Here is a 10,888-nt window from a genome sequence, read left to right on the forward strand (position 1 = left end):
TAAAGAGGCATTTATAAACGTTTAGGTGTCAAGTGAAACGGGACAAAAGGGGGTGTTTTACTGTTATTTTCAATGTTAGCATTATTATTGTATGAGAATCATGCAACAAGCATTGCATCGATGATCATTTATTGAAGCTTTTGACCTTATACTAACATCTGTGTTCCTGTGATTGTTATAACTTCTGATGAATCTTCCATTTACAGGTGTTAGGATAATGATATAATTTTTCATTGCAGGTGTAACCATGATCATTTTTATACATATTGCAACTTGTTGCTCATTGTAGAGTTGTGCTCAAGTTAATAAGGGTTAAAAGCTACAGTCAGCGCGAATGTCTGACTGATCTATTGAGGGGAAAGGCTTCGAGCATGGAGGGCCGCACGCGCTTACAAAACACTGATATCATGTTATTCTTTGTGATCTTTTCTTAAATTATGTCTTTAAGGTTAGTTTAAATAGTGGCAGTTAATTAAACGAGATTTATTAAAATATTAAATACCTGAGTCAGAACGTTACACGCGGATCACCTTGAGAGTCTGGGAAACTTTGTAGCTGCCTAACTTTTTTTTTTTTTTTTTTGAATGTTCTAGCTCCGTTGATTTGACACATTGGAATGTGTCAAAAAAGGGGGGGAAGGTTGAGCTTTAACATCAAACCAGGATTATTTGAACATTTTATAACTTCATTTGTGTCTTTAATAATTTAGGAATGGTAAAGCTTAAGCTAATAGCGGTCCGAGAAGACGGACCTTTTAGAGAATCAGTGAAAAAGCATAAACTATCACTTTCATGTTTAATCATTACTCATTGAAATGAACTGAATAGCGTTTAGAAGATTTGTTAATTTTTTGTCTTTTGTTAAAAAGAGGGGTTTCAATAATTTTCAGACACACCTTGCAAATGTGCTTATAACGAGTTGGCACTCGGCCTTTTGAAGGTCAGAAGCTTCGTTCGGCGTGACTGTCCGGACTGATATATTGTAGGTATTGACTTTGAGTGCAGAGGGCTAAATGCAAACATGCTTACACACACATAAGATATGATTAGAATAAGTCCCTGGGACATTCTGAATGTTTAGACCAATTCTGAATCACTAGAAGGTCAGTAGATAACAACATTAGATTATTAGGGTTAGGAAGAGAGGTGTTTTGGTTTTCTGTCTCTTACAGAGAAAGGAACAGACACCAGACGAGGTCACAGAGATGCGAGGACCCTCCGTAGCAGAGTCAGACACAGTGACTGCCGAGACATCAACTGGGTCCAAGGGTCATGGCGTTTGGGCTCCAGCTAGTCACCACAAAAGGATGGATCCCATAAACACAGCAATAACCATGAAGGGGTTGGCGGAAATCCGGGAACACCAGACCAACGAAGTTCGAGAGGCTTTTGGGCAAAAAGGGGACACCTTCCTGTTCCTTTTTCTGGAGAATACACAGATCGTTGTTTGAAATCGGGGCAGAATAATCCCCTGATCTGTGTTACGACTGAAGGGTTGTCTAACCCCTAAGGTTGAAGAATTAAGAGCAGAGGATCACCCAACTGGACGACACTGGTAGCTGCAGCAATAGGATAAAGGCTGAAAGCAGTGGGAGACAAGGAGAGTGTCATCTGGACCTGCTACTGTTGGAATCCTAGTTTTTCTTGCATCTGAATTGCGCAAACACAGAGGTCATCCCACATATGGTTCGCCCCTCAGGGGGACAAAGGACCTCAGGAGTGAGAAGAGATGAACCCGGCCACACTGGGCTACAGGGTGTTTGTGAGGTCATTATTCTAATGACCTCATCAGGGGGAATTGTAAAATTATGATATTATTTTATGCCATGTTATACCCCTAATTAAAGATTGTGAATTATTATGTAGTTTTAGTTTGCATTATTCTCCTGAATTAGAAGAAGCTGATAACTATTGCATTAGTTAAACTGATTTGCATTACATTAAACTGCTGACTTGTTGTGAATGAATGATATTGTTTTATGATGCATTATATTGCTGAGTTATAAGAAATACTGTTCGCAGAAGGTTATTGTCTAATTTGTCTGAGTAGAAGAGAACAGAGTGTGCTGGAGTTTTCTGCCCCATTTCAGCAGGAGCAGATAAACAGGGAGCCAAGGTCGTAGCTCAGGCGCTGTGTGAGAGAGAGCATGTGAATGTTTAGGCTTTTTATGATAAGGTGGAGGCACCAGAGGCTATAAAAGTTTGAGCAATGCTCCACCATTTTGAGATTTTGAGGCTGTCTGCATCAGTGTCCATCTCCCACGTGTGTGATCATTAAATCATCGTTTGACTCAACCCGGCCGGACCAGTGTTGTTATTGTGGTTTTTTCTCTTGTCTCCATCCCCAATATTTGAACCTTAACAAACCCTAATGTGGTTACCTCTCCATACAGACACAAATCAGGCACACATAAAGTTTCACACAAATATAAATTTCCCTCATTTTAGTATTCATTGCAATCTGCTCCATAAATGAGCGTGATAATTTCTTTTTGCACATATCGTTTACTGCACTGTGTACAAGTGTGCAGGTGTTGAGTGATAAACTGTCTAATGTGTGGCTAATTAGCTTCAATTACTCCCCTAATTGTTAGTAGAATAAATGTGTGTGATAGGAGCTTGTGCATCCTTTCTGGTAGCACACATACCTTCTGCTGCTCTGTTGTTTTGAAGCCTTCCTGGAGAATCTGCAAAGTTTCATCCTTCTCACATTTTTCAGGGTCAACTATGTAGAATAAATACTCCAGCTGACGTCTGTAATTCCTGCTTAGAAAGAATAGAGTTACAGTATGAAGCTTAACATAGTCGTTAAAATCTGCTCATCATCTGTTTCGTGCCTTACTGGGAAGATAAATCTTCGCTGGCTAGCAAACGGTGAATCTTGTCCTCAAAGCAAAGTCTCAGTGCACTATTGTGGATGCGGATAACTCTATTCACCCTAATATCAGTGATGCCATACGTTTTGTAGTCTGATGGAGAGAAGCGGGAAAGTAGGAGGTCACAACAAGAAGTAAACCTGTCGGTCAGAGCAAAAGAGAAAAGAAGGAGAGTATATTTCCCATTTGTTACTGTGAATTGCATAGTGGTTACAGTTACAGTGGATGATACTGAACAGTAAAAGTACCAAGGATCTGTGGAGCAGCCCTCCTCCAAACGGATATTTCCAACACTTTCTAGCTCCATCAGTAGAAACTGCACCGTATACTCCATCCTATTTGTGGCTCGGGCCAAATCACGCTCGTACCAGATGTGAATCCTGAATATAAGATTAGGAACATCAATTTTTCAGATTAAAAGTTTCAGTTTAGCTCTGTGCTGTCCCCTAAGAGATCAATTTACATACAGGGAGTGCAGAATTATTAGGCAAATTAGTATTTTGTCCACATCATCCTCTTCATGCATGTTGTCTTACTCCAAGCTGTATAGGCTCGAAAGCCTACTACCAATTAAGCATATTAGGTGATGTGCATCTCTGTAATGAGAAGGGGTGTGGTCTAATGACATCAACACCCTATATCAGGTGTGCATAATTATTAGGCAACGTCCTTTCCTTAGGCAAAATGGGTCAAAAGAAGGACTTGACAGGCTCAGAAAAGTCAAAAATAGTGAGATATCTTGCAGAGGGATGCAGCAGTCTCAAAATTGCAAAGCTTCTGAAGCGTGATCATCGAACAATCAAGCGTTTCATTCAAAATAGTCAACAGGGTTGCAAGAAGCGTGTGGAAAAACCAAGGCGCAAAATAACTGCCCATGAACTGAGAAAAGTCAAGCGTGCAGCTGCCAAGATGCCACTTGCCACCAGTTTGGCCATATTTCAGAGCTGCAACATCACTGGAGTGCCCAAAAGCACAAGGTGTGCAATACTCAGAGACATGGCCAAGGTAAGAAAGGCTGAAAGACGACCACCACTGAACAAGACACACAAGCTGAAACGTCAAGACTGGGCCAAGAAATATCTCACGACTGATTTTTCTAAGGTTTTATGGACTGATGAAATGAGAGTGAGTCTTGATGGGCCAGATGGATGGGCCCGTGGCTGGATTGGTAAAGGGCAGAGAGCTCCAGTCCGACTCAGACGCCAGCAAGGTGGAGGTGGAGTACTGGTTTGGGCTGGTATCATCAAAGATGAGCTTGTGGGGCCTTTTCGGGTTGAGGATGGAGTCAAGCTCAACTCCCAGTCCTACTGCCAGTTTCTGGAAGACACCTTCTTCAAGCAGTGGTACAGGAAGAAGTCTGCATCCTTCAAGAAAAACATGATTTTCATGCAGGACAATGCTCCATCACACGCGTCCAAGTACTCCACAGCGTGGCTGGCAAGAAAGGGTATAAAAGAAGAAAAACTAATGACATGGCCACCTTGTTCACCTGATCTGAACCCCATTGAGAACCTGTGGTCCATCATCAAATGTGAGATTTACAAGGAGGGAAAACAGTACACCTCTCTGAACAGTGTCTGGGAGGCTGTGGTTGCTGCTGCACGCAATGTTGATGGTGAACAGATCAAAACACTGACAGAATCCATGGATGGCAGGCTTTTGAGTGTCCTTGCAAAGAAAGGTGGCTATATTGGTCGCTGATTTGTTTTTGTTTTGTTTTTGAATGTCAGAAATGTCTATTTGTGAATGTGGAGATGTTATATTGGTGTCACTGGTAAAATTAAATCATTGAAATGGGTATATATTTGTTTTTTGTTAAGTTGCCTAATAATTATGCACAGTAATAGTCACCTGCACACACAGATATCCCCCTAAAATAGCTAAAACTAAAAGCAAACTAAAAACTACTTCCAGAAACATTCAGCTTTGATATTAATGAGTTTTTTGGGTTCATTGAGAACATGGTTGTTGTTCAATAATAACATTATTCCTCAAAAACACAACTTGCCTAATAATTCTGCACTCCCTGTACACTGTCTCTGTATCTCATCAAAAATGCAAACTCACTCATCTAGCCTCCTGGTCCATAGTTTGAGTCGTTTCCTCAGCGCTTCAATCTTAGCGTGTACTTTGTGCTCCGTGGCTGGATCCTGACTTATGCCACTGATTGATTCATTTCTTTCTGTTAAGCCTTCATCCAGGTGTGGTGGCCCTTCTTCTACGCTTTCTGACAGGCAGGTAGGTTTCTTGCAAACAACTGGCCCCACGGAGAGCTCACGTTCGAGCTAGAAATGCATCCAAATTATAATCGTTCTGTGCACACAAACACCTGAAGCTTTTTAGAGCTGCTACAAAAAGACATTTTATGGAGAGTACATACAAATTTAAGGGCACGAGTGAGAGTCTTGATGCATTCTTCAGGTGACTGCGATAGAGTTTTCTTCCTCTCTATCAGACTGAGCCGGGTCTCTGCTAGTTTCCTCTGAGCTGTGCGTACACGCATATTGTAGTACATCATTTTTTTCATCACTGCAGACTAAAAGAAAAATGAAAAAAAAAACCCTCTTATTTCAGGCTAAAACAAAATAACAGATGCATCAAATATAACTGTTAAATATCTTTGTAAAAAACAAAAATATCAAATGTGGCAGATTAAAGAAAGAAAAAAAAAAGAAAAACAAGAAAACAAAATACATCCACTAAAAACATATAGCTTATTTTTATAGAAACCTAGAAGAAATACCATAAGGCAGGGGTGTCAAACATAAGGCACAGGGGCCAGAATCAGCCCACCAAAGACTACAAACTTGCCCACTGAATGGCTCTGGAAATGTGAAGGACATACATTTTAGAATTTTATCTGTATTTTTAAAAGTTTTGGAGCTTTTAATACAGATAAACACCAAATCAAATAAATAATACACAAAAAACAGAAAGCTCCTGTTTTTTACCACTATAGAAATTTAGGCGTTTTTTAAAATATATTACTAATATTTAGGTATTTATTCACAGACAAAGGAAAAAAAAAACATTCTGTCAATTAACAATTTTTTATTTTATTTTATACCAAACTTTTTCTGTAATTTTACAAATTTATTTCAAACAATTTAAACCCAAAGCAGCATAAAAAAAAAGCTTGGATCTTATCAGTACCTCAGCTGCTTCCTTGATTTGCTTGCTGGAGACGTCGTAGATGTCGAGTCGCTGGAGGCTTGGCACGTGGTAAAGAATGTGCGTGTCATAGTTACAAAGGAGACACACCGGGTTTGGGGTTGACGTGGGGTCTTTCAATGCTAACTCACTCAGACGGGGCAGTCGGGCAAGCTGGCTCAACTCCTGTTACAGGAAAAGATTCAAGACTCAAGGTCAATTTTAAGGCTCTTATAATGGGCAGGCCTCAGCTTACATCAACAATCCCATTTGTTCACATCCAGCTCCCAGATCTCTCCGATCCTACTGGCAGAGATCTCTTACACATCCCAAGGTCATGTTTCAAACAAAAAGGTGACAGAGCCTTTGCAGCCGCTGCTCCACGTTTGTGAAATCAATTACTGCATGACATAAAAAGACCCCCCCCCCATCTCTGCTTTTAAGTCTAGGCTCAAAACCACCTTATTCTCTGACCTTTCCCGTCCACTAAGCTCCCCTCTGCTTGTTGTCGTTATGTGTCTGCACATTTGTTGTTAGCCCTTTGATCTGTACTCTGTCTTCAATTTTTACTTTTTTATTTGATGTTTGTAATTACATGTGGATGCATGTATATAGGATTACTCATTTGTACAAAACCTGGTCAATGAAAGCTATGTTTACATGTGATTTCTAAATAAATATTATTTACTTACTAGGACAGCAAAGTTTCTGCATATCCTAAGTACGTTTACCCTAAAGGACACTTTTTTTTTTGTTCTCAACAGAAACAGAAAATTTAAAGTATTTTAAACAAAAACAATGACACTGCATATATTTCCCCCCCACTATAAGATAAATTACATTTCCAGAAGTCACTGCAATATTAGTAATTATAAAGAAACTATCATGATCGCTGCATACTGAAATGGATGTTTCAACACATCATCTTGACGATAGCACTTCTATTCTTTTCTACATTACCTACACTTAAGAAGAGCTAAAAAAAAAAAAGATGTCACATTGTATTGACATGGTGGCGAGATTTTTTTCTTGATCCTGTAGTTACGGTGGGGTCTTTAGAGTGAATGGTGATAATCGTGTTTTTTATAACAAGCCGGGTGCAGAGGAAAAGGTGGAGATCTCAGGTGTTACGTCAATCAGAGAAGGAAACAAAAAAACTTTTCTGCGTTTCTTGACAAAACGACCTTGAACAACAATGATCAGAGTCATCTGAATGAGCCAACAGGTACACCATTAAATGTATAATATAAAAGTGCCGATTTGAAAAACAAAACAAAACAGGAAAACCTATGTAGTCTTTTAGGAATGTATATCACTAAACATATAATGGCAGAAATCAAAATTATACTGCCTAATACCTTATTGAAGGTCTTATTGAGACATGGTAAATGGCCTATATTTATATAGCGCTTTACTAGTCCCTAAGGACCCCAAAGCGCTTTACATATCCAGTCATCCACCCATTCACACACACATTCACACACTGGTGATGGCAGCTACATTGTAGCCACAGCCACCCTGGGGCGCACTGACAGAGGCGAGGCTGCCGGACACTGGCGCCACCGGGCCCTCTGACCACCACCAGTAGGGAACGGGTGAAGTGTCTTGCCCAAGGACACAACGACCGAGACTGTCCGAGCCGGGGCTCGAACCGGCAACCTTCCGATTACAAGGCGAACTCCCAACTCTTGAGCCACAATCGCCCAGCATATTGTTGTAATGATTGAAAATCCGAAAAGACCCAGACCTCAACGTTTCACAAGAATTCAGGAATGCCCTTTGTCAAGCTACAGATTTGAATAAGATAATAAGCTGGTTTAGGGCTAAAGGTGGATTGCAGGAGCAAGATCTGAGGTGTTAAACCAATCAGTCACAGAGATACGAAAACCTTTGTGCTTCCTGTCAAAATGTCCTTGAAAAAACAATATTCACGTGTGCTGTGAAAGCACGTCTCAGCTGAAGCATGCCTAAAATGTGTAACTAACACAAACCTGCACATTAAAAAAAATACTCTTAGGCATACTCCTAAGATATATTATTTAAATAAATGCATTCATGAATGTATATCATTGAATGAGGAATGGGGGGGGAAAAATGAAATTATGGCGCACAATGCCTCAATAAAGGTCTTGCGTTGCACGCCTGTTGTTGAAATGATTGAAAATGTGAACTAGCCGAGACCCCGGCATTCTCCCAAGAATTTAGAAATGCCCTTTTGTCAGACCAAGGATTTTAATAAGATTTTACAAAATAAGTAAGAAAAGTTTTTAGAGAAAGTATTTCAAAAGCATGTTTTCATTTTTAATCTTACCTTAAAGGAGCTGATCTTGTTTCCAGACAGATTGAGTTTCTGAAGGTTGACATTAGGATCAAGGCTGTGCCCTTAGAAGAAGTTAACAATTATTTGATTGCCATCATTATTTTTCACATAGCTCGCCGAATCTCCATCAAACTGAACACAAATTACATACCGATCTTTTCAATAATGTTGTCAGCAAGGTTTAGTTCTTTAAGGTCTAGAAGTGTGTCCAAGCCCTTTAAGAGAAAACAACAACAACAACCACATGTGGAGACTAAGTTAAGCCTTTCTGAAGGTCTTTCAAAGTTAACTTTGGAAATTGGCCGATTTTTCAGTCCAGTCATTATACCCGATCATTTTCAGACCAATGTTTGTTTGTTTAGCCACTCATCACTGACCCATGAGTCGTTCAAGTATTTGAAAAAAGCACCTACCTCATGGGATGAACCAGTGTTGTCTCTAAGCACTTTTTAAATTGGTTCTTTACAAAAAAAGAGAAAACCAGACAAGTGGAGGGAAAAAGGGAGACCTTAAAAAACTATCTACACCATCTGAAATTGATGGAATTATTTAGGCAGAAATGTACCATCAGCCTTTGAGCCACCATTCAATACCATCTGGAAAGTATCTGATTGACAACTGCTTCATTTTCCAGCAATGATCCCAAACACATTGCCAATGCAGTAAAGGTCTACCTTGTCATGCTAAGATGGTCATATCAAATATTGACTTTCAAGCTTTTCAGAATTCTACAAACTCTGTTTTTGACATATATTATCATATATGTTTGCATGTTTCAATAAATTGCTGCACCTGCTGTATTTCCCATTTTCCTAGCAAAATATAAAGAAATGAGTGGTGGCCCACAACTTTTGCACAGTACTATGTGTAAAAGAGCAGTTTTGTTCTGCTAAATAATTAAAAATCTTGCATTACAAACACAGAAAAGCAAAGGAGATACAACTCTAACCTTAATCTTAGTTATGCAGTTGTTATTGATCCACAGCACCTCTAGGTGGACCTGCAAGTCCAGATTCTTTATTTCACTGATTTTGTTCTCATAAAGGTACAGTTTCTCCAGCTGCAGGCAGTTCTGTAGTCCAGATATTTCCTGCAATAAAGAGAAAGTAGATTGTTTGATGCATGTGGCACAAAACATACATGCTTAAATGTGCATGCGACACCTGTTTATATCAGTCCTCATATAGTTCATATTTCTTTCACGGTTTTCAGACTTTTTGGGACAAAAAAAATCAGTGTATCCATGCACCTCCTCCTTTTTCAATCCAGCTCATTCACAGTTATCACCCTGCCTGCAGGAACACCTGCACGTGTGTCTTTGTCAGCTGGGGATAATTATGCTTAACACACACGATTCAATGGTGGTGTGAACTAATATTTCATATTTTATAGGTGAAAGAGACCCATTACTAAAGAATCTTCACTTGCATCCACATGGCAAAATATCTAAAGGACAGGAATGATTCAAGCTATCACCAGTTGTTGTTACCAGCATTTATTAGCATAGCGAACACACCGTCAGATGGCACTGGACTATCCAGAGCTCCTGAAGCAGAGGACAGCACTCAAGCCCATCAATGTGCTCTATGTTCTGGCCTATTATGGTAAGCTGGGACAGCCTTGGGAAGAAGGAAAGGCCAATCATGCGGGGGAAACCAGAGAAGAACATCTCCAGTGATGTGATGTTGCTTCCCTCTTGTGCAATTTTTTCATAGGGGACTCCATTAGCCATGCACTGTTAATTAAAAACAGTAAAGAATGAAGTAAATAGGAGAAACCCGCACTGATTTTTTTATACGTATTCAAAACTGAATATTTATGTGATAGTTACCAGTTTTTTGATCACTTCCTCTTCACTGCGGTTCTTTTGCTTCTCATTTGACAACATATCTCTGCAATTAATAAAAAATATGTTGCTGAAAATATCCTGCCTTATTTTTACTGAGAGAAAACGAATGGACAAGTTAAAGTAGAGAGTTAGTACAGGTAAACCTACCTGTAATAACTGAGGTCAGCAAGTAAGAGTACGAAGTCACCACACATCAGCGCTAGCTGTGCTAGCTTCTAACGTTGTGCTTGTAAATAGTAAGTACGACAGGAGACCGTTTAAATATCAATCGGCTAAATTTAGTGTACATCTAAATCAAAATTATTTTCCATGGAGAACTGAACAGCAGCAAACCTCGCTGGTTGCTTTAGCCAGTGTTAGCCATCAGTCTGTATCCAGGCAAGAGCGTCTGGTTGCTAAGACAGACTGCAACTTTTTGAGGTCCTGCTCATATTAAAAGCGGCCGCATGAGGGCGCCATATGGCAAGGGACATTTTTTTAAACATCAAACCATAAAATGCACACAACTATTTCTCCTTTTAAAACATTACCATGGGATACATGAGGAATTTTTGCCACTTTTGAAAAACTAAAAACATATCCTTTTCGCATTATTAAAAAAACATCTTTATTATTCTCCTCTTTAGGCCATGTGTCCAGTTTTAATAAGCTAACTGTCGCTATTTTCACAAACCAATGCTAAGCACTGGTTTGA

At 39.6% G+C, this 10,888-nt stretch overlaps 1 protein-coding gene across 4 annotated transcripts in view; it reads right to left on the reverse strand.

Moving 5' to 3' along the window:
- lrrc9 (leucine rich repeat containing 9) overlaps positions 1-10,592 on the reverse strand; it is a 31,410-nt gene extending 20,818 nt beyond the window's left edge. For 2 of the 4 annotated variants that reach the window (XM_085390682.1, XM_085390680.1), the window contains exons 1-12: positions 10,342-10,592; positions 10,177-10,237; positions 9,862-10,080; positions 9,295-9,435; positions 8,497-8,560; positions 8,337-8,407; positions 6,029-6,211; positions 5,256-5,411; positions 4,943-5,160; positions 3,124-3,255; positions 2,842-3,015; positions 2,648-2,762 (exon numbers count right to left, since the gene is read on the reverse strand). In XM_085390682.1, the coding sequence (XP_085246808.1) occupies positions 2,648-2,762; positions 2,842-3,015; positions 3,124-3,255; positions 4,943-5,160; positions 5,256-5,411; positions 6,029-6,211; positions 8,337-8,407; positions 8,497-8,560; positions 9,295-9,435; positions 9,862-10,080; positions 10,177-10,237; positions 10,342-10,388 (1,581 nt within the window). In that variant the 5' untranslated portion in view covers positions 10,389-10,592. Of the gene's footprint in view, positions 1-2,647; positions 2,766-2,841; positions 3,016-3,123; positions 3,256-4,942; positions 5,161-5,255; positions 5,412-6,028; positions 6,212-8,336; positions 8,408-8,496; positions 8,561-9,294; positions 9,436-9,861; positions 10,081-10,176; positions 10,238-10,341 lie in introns of all 4 variants that reach the window. The other 2 variants (XM_085390681.1, XM_085390678.1) reach the window with 1 other exon arrangement.
- Between the last annotated feature and the right edge of the window lie 296 nt (positions 10,593-10,888).

The sequence above is a fragment of the Rhamphochromis longiceps genome, linkage group LG19 (genome assembly GCF_057381845.1).
Source record: "Rhamphochromis longiceps isolate RC_006_pf linkage group LG19, R_longiceps_female_GT1.1, whole genome shotgun sequence".
Taxonomy (NCBI): domain Eukaryota; kingdom Metazoa; phylum Chordata; class Actinopteri; order Cichliformes; family Cichlidae; genus Rhamphochromis; species Rhamphochromis longiceps.